Here is a 23626-nt window from a genome sequence, read left to right as displayed (position 1 = left end):
TAACTATTTTCCGGCAAATGACACAATTACCACCATAATCTTTATGGCTGACAAAAACCTCCATTGTGCAAATATACCACCTTCATTCATTCATTCCCCCCATTTACTTGTTGATGAGCACCTAGGTAATTTATATCTTGATTACTGTGAATAGTGCTGCAATAAATACAGACATACAAATAGTTCTGTGGTATGATTACTCAGAGTCCTTCAGGTATCTAGGTCAAAGGTACAGTTGGGTTATATGCCATTTTTACTTTAGTGTTTTGAGGAACCACAGTGACTTCCATAATGGCTTCAGTTTATATTCCTACCAGACATGTATAAATGTTCTTTCCTCACAACATTATGATAATGGCAATTCATAGACTGGTAGGATGGAATCTCAATGTAGTTTAAATGTGCATTTTCCTGAATCAATCAGGCATTTGTGTATCTTTGAAGGAAAAGATACATTATTCATTGCAGTGTATGAATGCCAGGGCGATGTAGAGATCAGAGGATGACTTATAGGAGCCAGATCCCTCTTTCTACTATATGAATCCCAAGGATCAAATTCAGGTTATCAGACACGGTGGCATGACTTTTATTCACTGAGCAATCCTAACAGGCCTATTCCTGAAAATTAATATGAATTTATTTTTGTTTTTTTTGAGACAGGGTTTCTCTGTGTAGCTTTGGAACCTGTCCTGGCACTCACTCTGTAGACCAGGCTGGCCTCAAACCCCACTGCTCTGAATGGAAAATGGGAGGCCCATTTTCTTAACTGCTGAGCCATCCCTCCATTTCTTTTGAGAAATGTTGGTTCAGTTATTGACTGGATTATTTGTTCAATGTTTATATTTCTTTGTTTGGCGATTTTATAGTTTTATTAGCATATATAAACTACACCTAACAATGTATTTATTGATAAGATTTTAGTGATTACCATTATTAGTTTTAGTTTTTCAAGACAGGGTTTCTCTATATAGCTTGGCTGTCCTGGAACTTCCTCTGTATAACAGGCTGGCTTTGAACTCAGAGATTCACCTGTGTCTGCCTCCTGAGAGCTGGTATTAACGGTGTGTGCTACCACTATCACCACCTACCTAGGTGACTATTTTTCTAATAACGGAAATGAACTGAAAGTAAACCAACTATATTTTTATTCAATTGGGGAAAAACCCCACAGTGCAGTATCATGTGATGGCTGTATGGAACTGAAAGACTTGGAGTAGCCTGAAGGAAAAGAGGGGGTGCCGAGAAAGTTGTAAGAGTTTAAAACTTAAAAATTGGAGTTTCATTAATATTGCTAAAACAAAATTTTTAAAATTGATGGTAACTGACAAAATTTCCTTGTGTTAGGTACAGAAATAAAAGTCTAGAGTATTACCAAGGCCACTATTTCTAAATAAGCCTATCCCAAAGATTTTGAAATACATTGCTGGCAGGTATCAGTACAAAAAAATTAACCTAATGAATATGACTCTTGATTATGATTGCAAAGGTTATACTACATAACAAGTGACCATGGAACTGGCTTTTAGTATGTTTCAAAGAATGCTCATATACATCTTACTTTAAATTAAACAGACAACAACAACAACAAAACCCAACTAACCAACCAAAACATTCATGATTGAATTTTACAACAATTAAGAAAATACTTTTGCTAGCTGTATTTTTTTTTTTTTAGTACTGGAGTGGTGGTGCACGCCTTTACACTTAGCAATCGGAAGGCTGAGTCAGGTAGATCTCTGTGAGTTCAAGGTCAGCCTGGACAACACAGTAAGTTCTAGGACAGCCACAGTATACAGAATGACCCTGTACCAAAATTTTAAAAGAAATTTTATGTGTATGGATATTTTGCCTACATGTACATCTGTGTACCACATGTATGCCAGAATGGGACATCAGATTCCCTGGCACAGAAGTTGCAGATGATTATGAGCTATCATATGGGTGCTTGGAATTGAACTTGGGTCTTCTGGAAGAGCAGCCACTGTTCTTATCAGCTGAGCCATCTCTTGCTAGCTTGTAAAATAGTTTGAAATTAGTGAGCTTTGAAGTGTGTTTAAAAAAAAAAAACAGTACAAGATGTATTCTGTAGATAAAGATCTCAGTCTATAGGAAAAGCAGGCAGGCTTCCATGTAAAAAGGAAAACAATTCCTCTTGTTATTTGATACAATCTATAGATTTCTATATCAAATTATTTATTATAAAATAATTCCCAAGAGTGTTTAACAATACAACTTTTATTAAAAAATAAGTAACATCAAAACTGTTCAGAAAAACTATATTCAATGTAACCAAAATAAACAAACACCAAAATAAAAAAATATACATCTCTCTATATATATGTGGGCAAGAAACAAGTGCATTTTTTGGTCCCAATATTTTTAAATATATTATTTTTATCTAAAGGAATTGCATCAACGGCTAAGAGGATAACTACTAAGTGAGTAGCAATGTAACTTAAAAAACTTGTTTTAAGATCTGTAAGGGGAGTTTTGTTCTTTGTCTTTGAATTCCTGATCCCTAAGACGTTAATGATAGTCTCAAGATAGACAGAGCATGTATTAATGTCTAATGAGCTGAACAAGTACCACATATGTCTTTAAATCCAGCACTTGGGATGCCGAGGCAGATGGAAATTTGTGAGGCCAAGGTCAGCCTGATCTATATAGTAGAGACCCTTTCTCAAAAAAAAAAAAAAAAGAAAAAAAAAGAAAGAAAGAAAAGAAAGAAAAAGAAAAAAAAAACAAAAAAAGAAAAGAAAAAAGAAACAACCAATAGGTAGTTGCATGAAATCTTTAGAAAATTTTAAAGAAATTTCTAGGCATTTTAAACAAACACAGAACAAAAGATTTTATCAGAAATTATGAAAGTAGACATACAAAGTAGACATCAATAAATTTGGTGAATGTCAAAAATCAAGAATTTAAGTACTATCACTACTGAGAACTCTTGGAATACTGGCTAAAACTTTAAATGGCAACATATGTAACTTACTTTGGAGCTTGAACTTCACAAAGTTTGCTTTCCCAAGAACATGAAAGTAATCCTCACTCCCTACATAGTCAGGTTTTTCATACACCTCAGACTGCATTCAAGCTTAGAGGAAGATTAAAGGACTGCAGCCAAAGTGATAAACTTGAACTTGGATGTTAAAGCACTTACTTGATGGGCTTTCGTGACTAGAATCAATTAATAAGCCTAAACTTAACCAAAGCCCCCAGTGGGAAGTTGTGCTCAATTTGGTGGACCTTGAAGTCATTGATGGCCAAATCAATATCAGTCTTATGGAAGGCCAATCAGGTAGGAAGGGACTCTGCCTAAGAACTGATAAATTCCCAAGGCCACAAATTGAAACAGGTCTCACAGTCAAACAATTCACATTCCTTGGAAAGAGAACAGGCATCAGTTGTGTCCAACGAAGGGGGACACTGTCCAGGAGTACACTGGACATTTTTTGAAATTTCTGTGTTGCTTCTGCATCTGAAAAATAGGAAAAATAGAACAATGACAGACAAAGAGTGAAGGAAAAACATCTATCTGACCAGAAAGATTTATAAGAAATTAAGAAGCAGACAAAACAGACAAAAAGAAATAGAACAACTACACTATTTGATATGTAGTATTCTCAAGGCAAGTACAGCAGAGAAAACCACAAATTATGCAAAGGAAAGCAAGAAAAGACTATAGCAACTAAAGTTCTTTTTCCAGAGCTAACTGGAGAAGAAAAGGACATGTTAAGATTTGTTAACCTGACACAAAGATAAGGTGGAATAGGAATCTACTGCCATCTGAAGCTGAAAAGAGCTGAATAATGAGAGCTAGTGTTGTGGGTTTTAATTGCCTTCATGAAAACATTTCAGAACTTTGAACTTAGGAAACTGGATTTGTAAAAGAAAACACTGCAGAACTTTGAACTTAGGAAATTCCAACTTGTCTTGCACCAGGTTGCACGAGCTCCATAGAGCAGGAATCTATTTCAACAAGCCGCTTTAAAACAAAAACAAAAACAAAATACTTTAATATTTTTCATTTCTATTAATGATATATTTAAAAATTGCAACATTACTAAAATCTTTCAAAGTAACTTGTGTTGAATGAAAATTAAACTTACTCAGAAGTGGATTCAGAAGTTGAGGTACTTTCAATAACTGAAATCAGAGAAGGCTTTATGTTTACAAATGTAATACACAAAGACTGAGCATCAATTTAATCTGTAAGAGATCACACTAATAGATCCAAAATACTGGCTCATACATCATAAATTCAAAGTAACAGACACATATACATACCATTTTCTATTACAACTTGGCAAGTATGAGTTTTACGTTGATTTAAGTGTTTAGCCATATGGTCTAAGCCAGAAGTATCAGCTAGGAAGTCACATTTAAGGCACACTAGAGTGATGCCCCTATGAAAAGAGAGAAGAAGATTAATAAGAAAGATCATATGTGGCAATCCATACATAAATTCATAATTGTTGTTCTATGTAATAACTCTTGATTTCTATGTTATGAGCTATTACTGTCATTTCCCTATGTATCTAAAATGTTTCTCAAAGGGTTAGGTTGTAGGCAGTATTTGCCTTGCATGCGTAAGGCCCTAGATTTGATCACTGGCCCTAAGAAGAAGATTCTCAAGAAATTGGCTTAGCCATAGCTATATTATGCTATCATTTAGTGCTTTATAAACTGTACATGTTCAATCTTTTGCTAAAAGATTGGCATCCAGAGACCCAAAGCAGTCTTGGATCCACTGGCAACTTGTATAACCTGTATAAATCAGAGATTCCATGCCTTGGCTTATCTGCCAAGCAAGAAGATAATTTCTTGCATATCTTCATATTATTACAGATGTATGCACACCTGAACAAAACACAGCATTATTTTTCATACAAAATTGAACAAAATATCTCTAAATAAATATAAATATTCAAGAGGTCTAAAAAGATTTCAAAATTATAAATATCACAATGAGGTATCATTTCATTCAATTCTGAATGGCTTGTATCAATATACAAAACATAACATATGCTGGTGAAGATAATGGAGAAAGATCATTTATACAGTGTTGTTAGAAGTGTACAGTTGTAATACTACGGAAAACAGAATGAAGTCTCTTGAACAAACTAAAACTAAGCCCTAGGATGTTCTCTATACATCAAATTACTAGACATTTTGGATACAACAGCAAACAAAACAGTACAGTTCATGAAACATATAATCTAGTGTATTTAAGTCTGAATAAAGTTAGAAGAGATGCAAAGACCTTAAATTTAGTCATTTAATATGATTATTAGTTTAACATCAAAGCATATACATATTTGATATTTTACTTGTGTTTTGTTTGCTTTGAGACAGGGCTTCACTATCAGCCCAGTGGGTCATTGAACTCAGGATGCTCCTGTCTCCCTTCACCAGTGCTGGAATTATAAGTGTGAGCCACCACAACTAGCTTCATCATATAAAACACCTTACCTTTATAGGTCTAAAACCCAGTAGTATACCTTATGCTGAGTTTTTTTTCTCTGCAGTTCTGGTCTTAACATCCTGTTTTATATTTAAGACTAGGTGTTATACACATAAAAAATGTCCTTGAACAACCAAAATAATGTTTTCCGCCCCCAAACCACGCTTTATTCCTGGTTTCTCTTATGATGCCATTTCCTTGCTTCTGAGGTTCAAATAAAAACATTATCTCAACATTTCAAATATCCAATAACAATTCCAAATATCATTTACACTGTACTAAAAACTGGGGGTTTTACATCTATCTTCTAAACAATGACAGAAACAACCCCTAAAGGATAGATGTTATAATGAGGATGGGGTCAGATTTAGTAACTTAGCTAAGGCTACCCCCATGTTTGAAACTTAGCCCTTGGATTCCAGAACCCATTTTCTGTTTTGTTTTGTTCTTTTTTAAATAGCCCATAGCTTTGTTGTAAGGTTTCATATATATTTTTTTAAAACAAATGGGCTTCCTTTAAAAAAATAATTTATTTTTATTTTATGTTCATTGGTGGTTTGTCTGCATGTATGTCTGTGGGAGGTTGTCAGATCCTGTGGAATTGGAGGTACAGATAATTTTGAAGTGCCATGTGGATGCTGGACAATTAACATGGGTCCTCTAGAAGAGTGGCCACTGCTTGTAACCTACTGAGCCGTGACACTAGCCCTTCTGTTTTCTTTTGGGCTTTAAAAAAAGATTTATTATCTTATTTTTGTGTATGAGTGTTTCTTTGAGACAGGGTTTCTCTGTAGTTTTGGAGCTTGTCCTGGCACTCACCCTGTAGACCAGGCTGGCCTCGAACTCACAGAGATCCACCTGTCTCTGCCTCCCGAGTGCTGGGATTAAATGTGTACACCATCACTGGCTTGTGTATGAGTGTTTTGACTTTATGTATGTATGCATACCACATGCATGCTTGGTGCTCATGGAAGTTAGAACATAAGATGCCCCTGAAACTAGCATTATGAATGGTTGTAAGCTACCATGTATAGGCGCTAGGAACTGAACCTAGATCCTCTGCAAGAGCAACAAGTGCTTTTAACAACTTCACCATCTCTCTGGTCTCAGCCCAATCAATTGCTAAATAACAGCCTTAACTATTCTGTGGTTTATGTAGCTACAACTCACCATATATATTCCTTCAAACTGATCTTCCTTCCATACCCGTGATTTTATTCAAAGCATTGGTTTTGACTTTCTCAATGTCTTTCAAAGTAAATTTAATTAATTCCTTAGAACTATTTTTGGATTAAAAAAAATCTATCTCTAAGTTCAAACTTATTTTGCCATATTTTGATCTAATACATGAACTTTGTTCTCCATTCAAACTGTATTACTATTTCTTCAATGTGACTCAGAAGTACCTGTATACTGTCTCCTTTTTATTTCTGCACTTCAATTCATGCTTTCTTCTTCATGCATCTTTTAAGTAGACACCCCCTCTTCTGAAATAAGCAATCCTCACTGTATTTATGAAAAATTTCCTGTATTTATGTTCACTTCCTTATATCCTCCCAATAAATTGTACATGGTTTTGAAACAATGTCTCACTATGTAGCTCTGGCTGAAGACAAGTGCTACAATACTCAGCTTAAATTGTACCTTCTTGAATGTTGATACCAAGTCTTTTTTATCATTGATACTTTGTGTTACACATGTTAGATGAACAATAAACAGCTAAAGAATGAACAATGGGCAGTGGTAGCACACACCTTTAATCCCAGTATTTGGGAGGCAGAGGCAGGCAGATCTCTGAGTTCGAGACTAGCTTGGTCTAGAGAGCAAGTTCCAGGATAGCCAGAGCTGTTACACAGAGAAACCATGTCTCGAAAAACCAAAAGGAAAAAAAAAAGAATGAACAGTTCAACATAAAATAATATTTTAAAAATCCATTTTCTATTACTTAACAAATATTTCCAGTAAAGGTACTACCTAATATACTTCTTTTTCTAATTCCTTGAATCAGTCATGTTTTAAAAATAATTTTTTTGAGACAGGGTTTCTCTGTGTAGCTTTTGGAGTCTGCCCTGGCACTGCTCTGTAGACCAGGCTGGCCTTGAGCTCACTATCCTGTCAGTCTCCCTAGTGCTGGAGCCACAGGCATGCTTCCCCAAGTGCTACAACGATAAATATATGTACTTTAAGATTGTGCTTTAATTATGTGCATGGGGGGTATATGCACACATGTATGCAATTGCCTGAAAAGGCTAGAAGATCCCTAGATCCCCAGGAGCTGGGAATTAAACTCTCATCATCTGTAAGAGCAGCAAGTACTCTTAACCCATGATCCACCTCTCTAGCTCTGATATATGTGTGTATGTATATATTTTCTAAATGGCATCAAACTTTCTTTTATGAGCTACTGACATCATGGATACATATTTTTTAATACATAGTCTAACTTAACTGAGTGTCTATTATGTGCTAGGCACAATTCAACATCTGACAACGTAGGTGGGATAATAAAAAATGTAGTAAAAAAAACTATCAGAAAAGAGTGAAAAATTCCACAATACGTACTTGATTCTGAATAAAAGTAGAATCAATACCTTTACAAACAGTGAGCAAACATTCTTTCTGTATAGTAAGAAAGAGTATACTTTCTTTTTCATAAAAAGTAAAAGTGACAGATGGCTAACAGATGGCTCAGTTAAAAGCACTGGCTTCTCTTCCAGAGGAACCAAGTTAGATCCTCAGAACACACATGGCAGTTCACAATCATGTGAAATTCCTGTTTCAAGGTATCCCGTGCTCTCTTCTGGCTTCCATGGGTACCAGACATGCATGTGGTGCACAGACATAGATACAGGCAAGACACCCATATACACATAATAAAGTACATTTAAGAAAGAATAAAGCTGAGATTTATAAACACTATATATTAATTTCAAATATTATAGCATTTTAATAAACTTACTCCCAGTATTGCTAAAGAGACCTTTATTTTCATTTTACTGTGTAAATGCATAAAAGTTTGCAACTCAGTATCTGGCACCACTTAAATAGAGGTTAGTCACGATAGGCTATTCCTTTCTTTGTTCCAAGAATATAACAACAGGGGCTAGAGAGATGGCTCAGATTAAGAGCACTGGTAACTCTTCCAGGGATCCTGAGTTCAATTCCCAGCAACCACATTGTGGCTCACAACCATCTACAATGAGATCTGGTGCCCTTTTCTGGCCTGTAAGCAGACACGCAGACAGAACACCATACACATAATAAATAATTTAAAAAAAGAAAAATAAAAAATTTTGCCTGGTATTGGTGGTGCATGCCTTAGCACTCGGGAGGCAGAGGCAGGCAGATCTCTGTGAGTTTGAGGCCAGCCTGGTCTACAGAATGGGTGCCAGGACAGGCTCCAAAGCAATACAACCCTATCTTGAAAAACCAAAATCATACATACATACATACACACACACACATACATACATACATACACACACACACATATACATACACACACACACACACACACACACACACACACACATATATATATCTCTCAAACATGATTCTTATCATATCCAGTGACAATCATTTAGATTTTCAAATTAGGTATACCAACACCAGGTTAAAAATGTAATTACAACTTTTTAATACAAGGAACAGAAAAGGATCAATTAATTACCTGTGAGGTCTTGAATGCTTCTTATGAATACAAAACCGTTTACTTGGATGGTCATTATGAGAGCTGACAGATAAAAGACAAAGAACATTTTATTGATTAAGTCATATTACTTTTATGGGCAAGTTTTCAAGTCTATGCTTAATTTCTTAATTTTGGATAGAAGTTAATGACATAAATAATGAGATAATATTGACCCTGGAATGGTCTGAGGAAGGACCCATCCATTAATATATTAAAATACTAAGCTCCCCTTTACCTGAATCAATGTGATGGCATAAGAAAAAACTATTTGGGAAGTAACAATGCCATAAAAGTAGAATCCTTACAAGTAGAATTTGTGTCCCTTATAAAAAAAAAGAGACCCAGGAGAACTAACTTGTCCTTCCATTGTACAACATAGTGAGAAGGTGCTAGGAGGGATGGGTTTTTCCCAGAACACTTGTTCTTGTTGACACCTCTTATTTTTTTTCTCATTTCATTTTTCCTTTCCCTTCTTTCTTTTCCTTTTTATTCTTTTATTAAAAAAGACTTATTTTTTATAAGTGTTTAGGCTACACGTATGTCTGTGTACCACTTGCATGCCTGGTGCCCATGGAGGCCAGAAGAGAACATCAGCTCCCCTGAAGCTGGAGTTGTAGCTATAGACCACCACGTGTATGCTGGGACTAATTCTAGTTCTCTGGAACAACAAGCACCAAGCGCTCTTAATCACCAAGTCATCTTTCCAGCTCAAAACAGGTACTTTAAAAAAAAAGCTGAAATTAAAGATCTCTATATAGATCAGTCTAGCTCAGACTCACATGACAACTGTCTACCTCAGCCTTCTGAGTGCTAGGATTAATTAATTTGTTACCATACCAAGCTTTTCCTGAACATTACTATGCAACATCACTCTTATTTTCAGTACATAGTAGGTCACTTTGAAGGATTTGGTCACATATTTTGATGACTTTGGCTTTTTTTCTCTTCCCTTGGTGATCAGTCTGTCCTCTTTTTTTGCTAGCAGTTCATATATACTTTTGACTTACTAAATCCTTTGTCTTGCTACCATAACATTATCTCATATATAAAATATTTATTTTAATTACTTATTGACATAGCTCTTGGGGCCTTGATCTTTCTTTTCTTTTCTTTTTTTTTTGAGACAGGGTCTTACTATGTGGACCAGGCTGACCAGGAACTCACAAAGATCCTCCTGCCTCTGTCTCCAAGTGCTGGAATTATAGGCATTTGCCTTCAAGGTTTTTTTGGAGTGAGGGATTGAACCTAGGGCTTTATGCTAGGTACATATGCTAGGCAATGGTATACCAGAAAGTTACAACCCAGCTCTGAAAGGTAATTTTGACTGACACCCACCGTACATGTTCAACTTACCTCATATGATTTGTAAAGGCTTTGTTACAGTTAGTGGTATACTTGCAAAAATCACAATTTATAACTGCAGAAAAGTGGCTTGGAAAATCTTTTATTTTGGAATGGCACTCAATACACGTGTGAATTCCCTGCTGACATCTTATGGAGACAGAGAAAATAAAAATATGTCATACAACAAAATAATGAGATGCTTATTAATAATTAATTGAAACAAAGATTTTAAGATTATCAAAAGTTATTTAAATTTTAAAAATTTGCTGTGAAGAAATAAACTAAAACCGAATGCATAAAGTCTAACATATGTAAAACATTTTGAGCAGCCAAACAATAATTGGTCTAACTTGAGGCCAAAGCCATGAGAGGGAGCCCATGTCCAACACTGCCTGGAAGCCAGGAATTCGAAGTTGGATGGCTTAGAGACCTAGGGTGGAACCAAATATGATTGCTGAATACAAAACAAAAGTCAATGAAATGATTCCTAAGGATACTCTGCTATACTCATAGACTGGAGTCTTGCCCAATCATCATTAGAGAGGCTTCCTCTGACAGCTGATGGGAACGGATGCAGAGACCCACAGCCAGACATTAGGCAAAGCTCAGGGAATCCTGTGGAAGAGGGAGTACAAGATTGTAGGAGCCAGAGGGCTTGAGGACATCAGAACACGATTCATAGAATCAACTAAGCAGGGCCCATAGGGGTTCACAGAGACTGAAGCAGCAACCACTGACTGAGCCTGCATGGACCTACACCAGGCCCCCTGCATACATGCTGTGGTTCTTTAGCTTGGGGTTTTTGTTATACTCCTAACAGTGTGAGTGGGGACTCTCTCTGACTCTTTTGTCTGCTCTTGGGACACCTTTTCCTCCTATAGGGTTGCCTCAACCAGCCTTCATATGAGGGTTTGTGCCTAGTCTCACTGTATCTTGTTATGCCATGTTCGGTTGCTATCACTGGGAGGCCTGCTCTTTTCTGAAGGGAAATGGAGGAGCAGTGGATCTGGGGGAGAGGGGAGGTAAGGGGAGAGAACTGGGAGTGAAGGAAGGGAAACTGTGGTCAGGATTGTATTAGAGAAAAATTTTAAAAAGAACATCAAATGGATATTTAAATTTTGAAAATTTGCTTTGAAGCAATAAGCTAAAACAAGTATAAAAAGTCTTAACACCTATAAATATTTCCCTAGAATAAAAAGGCATATTTAAGCTGGGTGGTGATGGCACAGGGTTTTGATTCCAGCACTTGGAAGGCAGAGGCAGGTGGATCTTAGTGAGTTTGAGGCCAGCCTGGTCCATGAAGTAAGCTCCAGGATAGCCACATGGAAAAAAACCCTGTCTCGAAAACAAAACAAACAAACAAAACCAAGAAAAAGGCTAAGTTAAGCAATTTAATGTTATTAGGTAAAAATACAAAGTTTAAGACCAGTGCAAAAGATTAAAATCACAGCAGTTCAAAGTCTGCTCAGTAGTTGTAAAAAAGGACCATTTTATTATCTTAGTCTTCATAATAGAAAATTGTCATGTAAGTGATTAAGAAGGTTCTGTGACATGGTAAGTCATTAAAATAAACACTTAACTTTTGAGATTAAGTTAGTATGAATGAATAAAAATAGTTACCTCATGTTCTTCAAAGCTAAACTGAATTTGTCTTTCCTGGTGCGCTGTTTCTTGTGCTTGGCTTTGGATTTAGTTGCACTTGGACCTAGTTTACTTGTACTGGGTTTAGATACTGCGGTTAAAACCACCTGAGGCGTACTTATCTTACTTTTACTTTTATTTGCAGGTGCTTTTGAGTTGCTTTTAGTAGTTGTAGACTCTGAAGTTGAGACTTGAAGAGAAGTACTTGGAATAGAACTAGGAGGTGGGCTTGGTGGTCTTGATTGAACAGATCCAAGTGAAGCTCGAATAGTAACCTATGAAAACAAAGGTAGGATGTATTTTTAGATAGCTCAAGTGGCATTAGAAATACCACCTGGCTGGGCAGTGGTGGCCTTTAATCCCAGCACTTGGGAGGCAGAGGTAGGTGGATCTCTGAGTTTGAGGCCAACCTTATCTACAGAATGCGTTCTAGGACAGCCAAGGCAGAGAAACCCTGTCTCGAAAAACTAAAACCAACCAACCAACCAAACACCCCCATCTCCACTCCCCCAAAAAACACACTGCTTGTGGGCTGGAAAGATGGCTCAGAGGTTAAGAGCACTGGGTGCCAGAGGTCCTGAGTTCAACTGCCAACAATCATATTGTGGCTCATAACCATCTGTAATGAGATCTGGTGCCCTCTTCTGGCCTGTAGGCATACATGCAGGTAGAGTACTGTATACATAATAAATAAATCTTACAAAACACTGCCTGAAAGGGCTCACATTTAGTTATCCAATATGTGTAATACGTGTGTTTCCAGAATCCATGTAGGGTGGTAGCTCATAACCACTTGTAACTCATGGTATCTTATGTCCTTGGTCTGACTTCTATAGGTACTAACACACACACACACACACACACACACACACACACACACACACACACACACAAAAAAAAAAAAAAAAAAACAACTTTCACTTTAGTTCTTAACACAGGACACACACAAATTAAAATAGTAATAAAATCTTAACTTTAGTTCTCTAACTTTTTATATTATATTCAATAGATAAGACCAGATAGGGTTTCTTTCTTTCCTTCTTTCCTTCCTTCCCACCCTGCCTTCCTCTTTGAGACAGAATCATGTAGTCCTGGCTGTGCTGGAACTCACTAGTAGATCAGGCTATCTTTGAATTCAGAGACCCACCTGCCTCTGCCTACTGTGTGCTAGGACTAAAAGCATGCACCACCATATCCAGTCCAGGAGTTTATTAGACAAAACGTTAAAATACAATATACTTAATACTCACTTTTGTTCCAGAAGGCAATCCTTCTAAATCTTTAGGCTTTATAAATGTACGATGTTCTAACTTATGATCGGCTTTTTCCTTAGAGGTCAAAAATTGTAGTCTGCATTTCGGGCAACGATGAACTCCTTTATTCTGTTTATAAAAATTATTAGAAATGAAATTAAAAGGTTTTCTTTTCTTTTATCAAAAAGGGTCTCACTATACATCCTCAGATGCCCTTGAAAGTTCTGTATGTGGTAGACTTCATTGGTCTCCTGTGATCCTCCTGTTTCCTCCTCCCAAGTGCTAGGATTATAGGTATGCACCACCACATTCTAGAGACACTAACAACTACCCACCACAAACCCTGAGACCTGAAATTTAACTAACATCTCTATAACTTTAAAAAGTAACTACTTTGCTGCATCCTATCATAGATAATTTTATCATCTCCCTCATAAACAATGCCATGTTTTCCTTTCCGTTTTGGTGCTGGGGATCATACTTAGGCCCTTATGCTACCACTGGGTTATATGGAGCCCTTCATTCATTAACTTTTTTTTGAAGTACTGGAGATGAGTTCTAGGATTTCATGTAGACTTCGCAAATGCTTTATTCCACTTTTTAAAAAAAGGAATGTGTCTTTGAATTTCAGAAGTATTTGTTATGATATAAAGTACCCAACATGAAATTATATTAATTAGAATCTACTAGGAAAAATTATATACCTATTATGGTGTAAAAGCACTTTTGATTACAAATTTGATGTATGAACTATTCACACATGCAAGTTTACAAAAATCAATTGCATTTTATTTTTAGCCTTAGAAAAATGAATTATTTATTGATATCTCATTTGTTGGTAAAACAAAATTAACTTTTAAGACCAAAAAGTCTAGCTGGTTGTAGTGGCACATGCTTTTAATCACAGTCCTCTGAAGGCAGAGGCAGGTGGATCTCTGAGAGTTCACAGCCAGCCTGGCCTACGTAGCAAGTTCCAGGCCAGCCAGGGCTACACAGGGAGACCCTATCTGAAACAAACAAACAAACAGACAAACAAACACCACCAACCAAACGCAAACAAAAAAGTGAAAAAAATCTAACCAGAAACTCTGAAAGTTATGTAATATAAATAGTTCTAAATGGTAGTTCTATGCAACAGAACTTCCTATAGTTACATAATCCATTGTGAAAACTGCCACTTTACAAAGGATGAGAAGTGCAACTGAGTAATTTTATAATTTTAATTTTGGAGGTCTGAACTTAAACAGACACACATCATTAGATGCTATGAGGTTGAGCTGCATGCATATGGAAGCATAAAAGTAATCTTTCCAACTTACTGTTGGATAACCCTTTGACCGAGTTCTCAGACATATTATTACTTTCTTGATATAAAAGAGAACTCTAGGGCTGGAGAGATAGCTCAGAGGTTAAGAGCATTGACTGCTCTTCCGGAGGTCCTGAGTTCAATTCCCGGCCACCACATGGTGGCTCACAACCATCTTGAATGAGATCTGATGCCCTCTTCTGGCCTGCAGGGCACATGCAGGCAGAAGACTGTATAGTTAATAAAAATCTTAAAAAAAAAGTTGCTGGAGCCAGGCATTGGTGGCGCACGCCTTTAATCCCAGCACTCAGGAGGCGGAGGCAGGTGGATGTCTGTGAGTTTGAGACCAGCCTGGTCTACAAGAGCTAGTTCCAGGACAGCCTCCAAAGCCACAGAGAAACCCTGTATCGAAAAACAAACAAACAAACAAAAAGTTGCCGGGAGTTGTGGCACATGCCTTTAATCCCAGCACTCGGGAGGCAGAGGCAGGCGGATCTCTGTGAGTTCGAGGCCAGCCTGGTCTCCAGAGCGAGTGCCAGGATAGGGCACCAAAGCTACACAGAGAAACCCTGTCTCAAAAAACAAAAACAAAAACAAAAAACAAAAAACAAAAAAAGAAAAAGAGAACTCTAGAAAGTCACTTGTTACTTGTTTATAGCCAATTGGGTTCTTTCTATATCTGTTAATTGCAATATTTTTATATATATTCTCATTGATTACACATATATTTATATATAAATTTAAAGCAAAATAAATGAAAATCTTTTTAAAAATAAATCTGTATGTCCACAAGCACTTAAGTATTCTTTGTAAATAAATAATTATGGCAGAAAACCAAAACAAGGTACTATGCACAAAAGTATCTAGCAGTTACTGGTACACAACAGGTAAATGATGGATCAAAGATTTCAGGATTGTTCAGACTGATATACAACATAAATATAAGTGTCTGTTTTACATAATATTCAGTGATGTGATGAATACTTGTAATCTGAATCTTTCATATGTCACAGATGCAAATTTATATATCCTCTAGGAAATAGTAACTTCTCTTTCATGTCCAGAATGGAACAGAGCACTATATGCTGCTATGTAAAAAAGTATTGGTTATCTAACACCACATGATCAGTCCTTAGATCATATACTTACAGGTAACATTACATGGACTGAGCAGGTTATATATTTAGGTAGGTAGGGGTTTGTGTGTGTGTGTTTAACAAGAAAAAGAGGACATGTGGGGCAGTGGTGGCACACACCTTTAATCCCAGAACTTGGGAGGCAGAGGCACGTGATCTCTGCGAATTCAAGGCCAGCCTGGTCTACAGAGTTCCAGGACAGCCGTGCTGTCACACAGAGAAATCCTGTCTCGAACAACCAAAAGGTAAAAAAAAGAGAGACTATGAATTTGAGAGAGAGCAAGAAGGGAAGGTATATGAGAGAAGTTTGAGGGAGGAAAAGGGGGAAATAAATAATAATTTCAAGAAATTATTATATATTTAAAGATCTATTTCTTCCATATTTTTCTAATATCTCAGTGTATGAAAATTCCATTGTTATAGCATCTCATAAAAAAAATCAGACTTGGCTTGGTCACTCTTAAGCTTTTCTCTTTAATTATTACTTATGAGTTATTAGCAAAACGTTTAAAACATTTATCTTTGTATTTTTCATTATCCCCAACTACTGCTACCACCCATACTAGTATAAAGCCATTCACGTGAACTTTGAATTAGGACCCTATCTTCTCTGTTTTTATTCTTTAACCCCTAGTATGGCCATTCCTTTCCATAGAATCACTGCTGGGGTGATCCTATAAACAGTTGCTTAAATCTTCTCTTTCTATTAACACTCAGGAATCCTGATTCTGGCATACAAGGCTTTACTTAATCTGGTTTATCTTCCATTACCAAAACCTCAGCTACTAGTTTTCCTATGGCTGTATTTTCTTTTGTTTTTGGTTTTTCGAGACAGGGTTTCTCTGTGTAGCCTTGGCTGTCCTGGAACTACATCTATAGACCAGGCTGGCTTCAAACTCACAGAGATCTGTCTACCTCTGCCTCTTGAGCTCCCAAGTGCCGGGATTGAATGCATGCACCACTACCACCACCACCACCACCACCACCACCACCACCACCACCACCACCACCACCACCACCCAGCCCTACTGTTTCTTTACTGTGCTCCAATCCTATTAACATCCTTGCTATTACTTCAACATTCCAAATAGATGCTCACCTCACTAGCTAACCTACTTAAAATGTTCCCACTGTTGACAATAGTCTCTTTCTGATGGCCATTTACATACTGCCTTAGCACCTTTGGAGAGGCCCTCTTTGATCAACTCATGTAAAAAAGAGAACCCACTACCTTCACCAAAGATCTGGAATTCACAATCTACCTATATTTTCTTCTCATTGTATTTACTACTAACTGCTATACCTGTAAATTTCATACACACACACACACACACACCTTTACCCATTATAATGCAAATTCCAGAGGGCAAAGGTCGCTTTTCTCACTTCAGCATTCCCAATATCTATATGCTGTAATTTATTTGTTAGCAAGTCAGGCAGCAAGAGAAAGGAAAAATACACATAAGTACTGAGCACAATTCAATGAGTTTAAAATTTCTGCTATTCCATTCAGAGAACATTTTCCTAGAGGCCTGTGTTGGAGATTTTAATCTAATACTCAAATTAACTAAACTTAAAATTTGAATGTTTATATTGTGTGTGTGTATGTTGCAATGTGCTTAGGTTGATAAGGACTTTCAAGGGTAATATTAACCATCTGTAATTTTTGTCTTTCCACCTATCTTTGGGAATTTTGAGTCAATGGTAGAAGTTTAGGCTCTGAATCAATTTTTAGACATCAATTATTGCAGAATGTGATATTGATCAAATTATTCTCTATAAAGGTTTGTTTTCCCTTCTATAAAATGGAAATAACCACACACCAACTTAATAGGATATGCTAAAATAATTCACATAAAAGCATCACTGTTGCTGGCCAGTGGTGGCACACGCCTTTAATACCAGCACTAGGGAGGCAGAGGCAGGCTGATCTCTGTGCGTTCTACAAGTCTACAAGATGTAGTTCCAAGACAGCCTCCAAAGCCACAGAGAAACCCTGTCTCGAACCCCCCGTCCCAAAAAAAGCATCACTGTTTATCATAAGGCAAGTGATTAGTAGTTGATAATTACTTTTACTATTAAGAAGTTAATACAAATATTTAGCATATCTAAAAACTTTAATATTGCTTAAACATTATGTAACCTGTACTAGTTCTAAAATTATTTTTTTTTGGAAAATGTTAAGACCAAAATCTTCAAAGATAATAAACCACAAATTCAATAATTACTAGTGTGTTAATAATGTAATTTCCAAGACTGAGACTGCTTAGCTATGGCTTTTTGGTCTTTTGTGAGCAATCAGTCAAACTGAAAATACCTGATAAGCTTCATGAAAAGATCTTTCTCTTTCCTGATGAATGTCTATCTCTTAGGTATTCTAAACTTACTTAATGGACTGAATGCTTGTCTTATATGAATTCTTATGTGGAAATCCTGAGTTCCAACATTGGGAGACAGAGTATTTGGAAGGTATTTAGATGGAAGCAAAGCCCTCATAAGTGGGATAGTGTCCTTATACAAGACAGGTCTTTTGCCCCTTATGCCACGTGAGGACATGGTGAGAACATGGGTATCTGTAATCAAGAAACAGGCTCTTGCCAGACCCAATTCTGCTGGTGCCTTGATTTCGGACTTTCATATTCAAGAACTGTGAGAAATATCCATTCTTATTTGAGCCAGTTTTTGATAGTGTGTTAGAGACTAAGTGAGTACTCACAGTACATCAGTGATCCCCATGAATACGCCCCAGGTTTGCTGATTCAGTAGTTACTTCCGAGAACCAGAAGCTGCTGTACTCACTTTTGTTATTACAATGAATAGATAAAGAAAAAGATTAAAACTAGAGTCACCAACTTCTAAGTACTCTTAGAATACAGCTGTTATTAATCCACCCCAAATTAACTACTAAAAAGAGAAATGAAACTGTCTAGTGGAACAAAGGGACTAATTAAGAATGGGGGGGGATAGGTGAGAAAGAGGAAGGTAGTGGGGAAGGGGGAGATATGTTTAAAGTACATTGTAGGACTATATACAGACTTCATCTCTCTCTCTCTCTCTCTCTCTCTCTCTCCTCTCTCTCTCACACACACACACACACACACACACACAAATTAAATTTTGAATTTTAAAAATCAAGTCATTTCTTTTATCAGGAAGTATTTGTAATAGAATTAATTGTTTTAGGGAAATTCTTTACTAGATTTTGTTGCAGGGTGTGGTGGAGCATATCGTCATTTCCTAGTATTTGGGAGTCAGAGGCAGGTGACTCTCAATAAATTTGAGGCCAGTGTGGTCTACACTGAGTTCCAGGTCAGTCAGGGCTACATAGTGAGTTACCACAAAAGAGGGAGAGAAGAGGGAAAAGGATGGATGGAGGGAGTGAAGAAGAAAAGACAGGCAGGCAGACACTGTCAGAATTTATTTTTTAAAATAGTAACGAGTTTTTTTTTTTCCCGAGACAGGGTTTCTCTGTGGCTTTGGAGGCTGTCCTGGAACTAGCTCTTGTAGACCAGGCTGGTCTCGAACTCACAAAGATTCACCTGCCTCTGCCTCCCTAGTGCTGGGATTAAAGGCATGCGCCACTACCGCCTGGCTTGTCAGAATTTTTTTAGGGTGAAAGATTGTTTTCCCAGTTAACAAGAAGTTAATTTCATTATTACATAATGACTAGAACCAAAGCCATGTTAAGAGGAGGTGTTGAGGAAGTAAAAGTTTTATAATACATGGTCAATAAATCATCAACTTGTTTTGGCCAAAGATACTGTTTATTGCTCTTTCAAGCATATAATAGACTCACAGTTTAATGAAAGTTTTGAGCCAAAGTCCAGGCTAATGATTAAAAAAAGACTAGCTGAATATAGAACCAGAACTCCAGAGACAGGTACAAGCACTGATACCGGTATCTTAGAAACTATATAGTAGAACTGGCAAAAGTCACATAGGAAGCAAGTTACAACCTCTAAGTACAGTTCCCTGATTTAGTTTACACTCTAGTAATAAGAGTCACACTGGCCAGGTGGTGGTGGCACACATCTTTAATCCCAGTACTTGGGAGGCAGAGGCAGGTGGATCTCTGTGAGTTCAAGGCCAGCCTTGTCTACAGAGCTAGCTTCAGGATAGCCAGGGCTGTTAAACAGAGAATCCCTGTCTCAAAATAACAACAACAACAACAACAACAACAAAACCCCCAAAACAAAGAGTCAGCAAAATGGACTAGCAAGTGGAAAGATATGAAAAACAGAAAAATCACAAGGTCATGAGTCTTTAATATTAGCCTTTTCAGTTCAAATCCTTTCCTTTGCTCTTCAAAATTACCTACTAGACACACTGCCTATGAATCTTGCATGCTAAAATATGCAGCTCATACATTCCTCTCATTTACCCCCTTTCCCTCTCTTCTGTAGTTCCTATTTCTAGTAATATCTTTCATAAACTTCATTGGTTATGGACCTCAGTATTACCTTAAAGCAAGAAAGAAAAATAAGTGGATATTTCATAAATCAGCATAAACTGTGAATTAAACATGTTGTTTGGGACAATTTGGTTTCCTTGTAATACATTTAACTAATGTTGTAACTATGTATATTTTTCAATAAAACAATATGAAGAAATAAAGTCTAAATCTTACCTGATGCTTCACGTAATGATTCACATAAGGGGTTGCCATTCTACTAACTTTGAGACAAAATGGACATAGCAAGTTCTTAGTGTTTTCGTGAGTTAATTTAAAGTGAGTTTCTACATCAGAAAATATTGACGATCTAAATTGGCAAATCTAGAAATAGAAATAAAGTTTAAGTTCAACATAAAATTTTATAACTTGCATACAATTTACATCAAATTAGCAGTGAGACATCATTGGTTTAGAAAAACATCCTGCACTAGAGATATTTCAAACCATAGCTAGACTTAATTGCTCCTTTCAGATCTATCATCCCTTACATTGACTTAAGTTTTCAAGCACTAACATCTCTTATTTTATAGGCTAAGCCAGAGACAATTTATTTTTATGTTGCTTTCTTAATACTGGGAGTCACTTCAAACTCTGGAAAAACTCTGGTCAAAAGCATTTAGTTAACTTCTCTAATATTTCCTATTTCCCCCAAAAGTCTATATTCTTCCCTATATAATAATCCCACTTTTGTCTTTCTCCAATTGGACAATTGTCTATTACAATAGTCAGAGAACTATGGCCAGGAAGGCCGAATTCAGCCTATTACTCCCACAAGCAATGTATGTATTCAACCAAAAGGGAATTTCACTAAATACAGAAGCATTTCAATTTTAGTATACTAATTTTATTTAGTTTATTTGATGTTTCAGAAATTAAAACGAAAAATACTATTTCATGGAATGCAGACATTGAAGAACACACTGAAGCATGTAACAAACTTGTATACCTGGCAAATATATGGCATTTCACCAGGTTTATGAGTGTCCTTCATGTGTTGTAAAAGCAGATGCTCGGTTTCAAAAGACAATTCACAGATTTTGCAAATAGCTGAAAAACAAACATACCATTTTCACATGCATATTAAAACAAGATTCATTTTGAATAATCATAACATCAAGTAATACAGTATCACTACTACCACTACCAGTAATAGGAATAGGTGGTCTTTAAGGTCCCCTCATAATCAGATAATCAAATTTGGTAAAACTGTCACTTACTAGAAAAACCATGAGGAGTGTGTGTACTCTCAATGTGGCACTGTAGCTGGAAGGGGTTGGGATACTGTCTGAAGCAGTGCTGGCACGTAGTATGGCTTTCCCAGGATTCGCTGTTCTGTTTTTCATGTTCCAAGTGGTGTTTCATGTGGTTCATGAACCTATAAATGATAGTAAAACAGATGCAAAAGTACAGATTTATAACAACAAAAGGTTCACAAATCATTAACTTATCCTAAAATTTAAAATGTAGTTGCATGACTGTAATTCAAAATATTGTCTCTATGACCTAAAAGCTTTCTAGAAAAGTGTATACTTATGGTATGGTTGGAATGAGATTGGTCCCCATAGGCTCATGTAGCATGCTTGCTTCCTAGTTGATGGAATTGTTTGGGAAAGATTGAGTATGGCTTTGTTGGAGATGTGCCACTGGGGATGGGTTCAGAGGTTTAAAAGCCCTTGCTATTCCAAGTTAACTTGCTGCCTCTCTCTCGGCCTTGAGATGTCTCAACATGTAAGCTGTCAGCTACTGCTTCATGCTTGCCTGTTTACTGCCAGACTTTGTGCCATGATTAGCCTCTGTAATTGTTAGCCACAAATTAAATGCATTAAATGCTTTTTTTTTTTGGTCTTTCGAGACAGGGTTTCTCTGTAGCTTTGAAGCCTGTCCTGGAACTCACTCTATAGACCATGATGGACTTGAACTCACAGAGACCTGCCTGTTTCTGACTCCCAAGTACTGGGATTAAGGTGTGTGCCACAACCACCTGGCTAAATGCTTTCTCTTATAAGTTGCCTTGGCCATGGTATTTTAAAGTCATGGCAATAGAAAAAAAAAAAAAAAACTAAGACAATACTAGCTCAGCATCCATGTCTGTATAACTAACTACCAGGAGGTTGAGAAAGCAGTATTCATTTGAGGTTATGAGTTTACATCTCATCTGGGAAACATAGTAGATTCTATCACTAAACAAAAGTTGTGTATCTAATCCCAACACTTGGGAGGGGGAAACAGGAGGATCAGAGTATCAAGGTTATTCTCTACTACTCAACAAGTTTGAGGCCAGTCTAAGACACTGACTAAAACAAAGGTTAATTTCACTAAAGGGCTCTTGAAACCTCTTTTCCCATTTCTGTTTTTAAAATAATCCAGTAATATGTCCAATATTAAATATCACTAATTTGCGATAACTATCATAATTTCAAATTTCTAGCTATTGTTGGTAAAAATAAAACAGTAAGCTTCTTTTCTATATATATGAAATATTATTTATATTGACTTTCTATGTACCAATCCTGGCTGTCCTGGAACTTGCTTTGGAGATAAGGCTGGCGACTGAGATCTGCCTGTCTCTGTCTCCCAGGTGCCGGGATTAAAGGTATACACCACTATGCCCTGCTCTATATTTCAAAATAAAATACTTAGAGAAGGCAATCTGGCATCAAAGGCAGCATAACTTATACATTTCCTCAAGGTGGTAAATGAATTGCTTTTAAAATGCTTGAAATAAAACATGTTGCTGGGCAGTGGTGGCACACACCTTTAATCTCAGCACTTGGGAGGTGGAGGCAGGCAATCTCTGTGAGTTCGAGGACAGTCTGGTCTACAAAGCTACACAGAGAAACCCTCTTTCAAAAACCAAAAAAAAAAAACCCAAAATTATTGCCTATAATTATGGTTTGTTTTATTTAATGATACTGGGTTACTGTTGTTATAACTACCTGCTACAGTTTGAATCTGAAGTATTCCTTGAAGGCTCATATATTGAGGGCCTAGATATCAGATAACAGGCTTTTTGGGAAGTGACTGGATCCTGAAGGCTCTGATCTAATCAATGGATTAATTCTTTGGTGGAGTCTTAATATGATACATAGCATTACTGGGAGGTGAGCCTAGCTGAGAGAAGTAGGTCATTGGATATAGGTCCTAAAATGATGCACCCTGTCCCTGGCATCTCCTTTGCCTCCTGGATACCAGAAAGCAAACAACTTTCCTTCACTATTCCCTTCCTCCATGATGTTTCTGCCTTTTGAAAGGCATCAGCTAATCATGGATTGAAACCTCTGAAACCATGAACCAAAACAACCCATTCTTCCTTAAAATCATTTCTCTTAGATATTTGC

The 23626-nt window shown here is 36.8% G+C and overlaps 1 protein-coding gene across 2 annotated transcripts in view; it reads right to left on the bottom strand.

Moving 5' to 3' along the window:
* Positions 1-2419: 2419 nt before the first annotated feature.
* Znf280c (zinc finger protein 280C) overlaps positions 2420-23626 on the bottom strand; it is a 46095-nt gene continuing 24888 nt past the window's right edge. For both annotated transcript variants that reach the window (XM_027433450.2, XM_027433451.2), the window contains exons 9-18: positions 21506-21663; positions 21235-21335; positions 20463-20609; positions 13391-13522; positions 12120-12415; positions 10509-10646; positions 9135-9197; positions 4288-4406; positions 4110-4146; positions 2420-3985 (exon numbers count right to left, since the gene is read on the bottom strand). In XM_027433450.2, the coding sequence (XP_027289251.1) occupies positions 3970-3985; positions 4110-4146; positions 4288-4406; positions 9135-9197; positions 10509-10646; positions 12120-12415; positions 13391-13522; positions 20463-20609; positions 21235-21335; positions 21506-21663 (1207 nt within the window). In that variant the 3' untranslated portion in view covers positions 2420-3969. The remainder of the gene's footprint in view (positions 3986-4109; positions 4147-4287; positions 4407-9134; positions 9198-10508; positions 10647-12119; positions 12416-13390; positions 13523-20462; positions 20610-21234; positions 21336-21505; positions 21664-23626) is intronic.

The sequence above is a fragment of the Cricetulus griseus genome, chromosome X (assembly GCF_003668045.3).
Source record: "Cricetulus griseus strain 17A/GY chromosome X, alternate assembly CriGri-PICRH-1.0, whole genome shotgun sequence".
NCBI classification, from domain to species: domain Eukaryota; kingdom Metazoa; phylum Chordata; class Mammalia; order Rodentia; family Cricetidae; genus Cricetulus; species Cricetulus griseus.
This window is presented reverse-complemented; position numbering and strand designations above follow the sequence as displayed.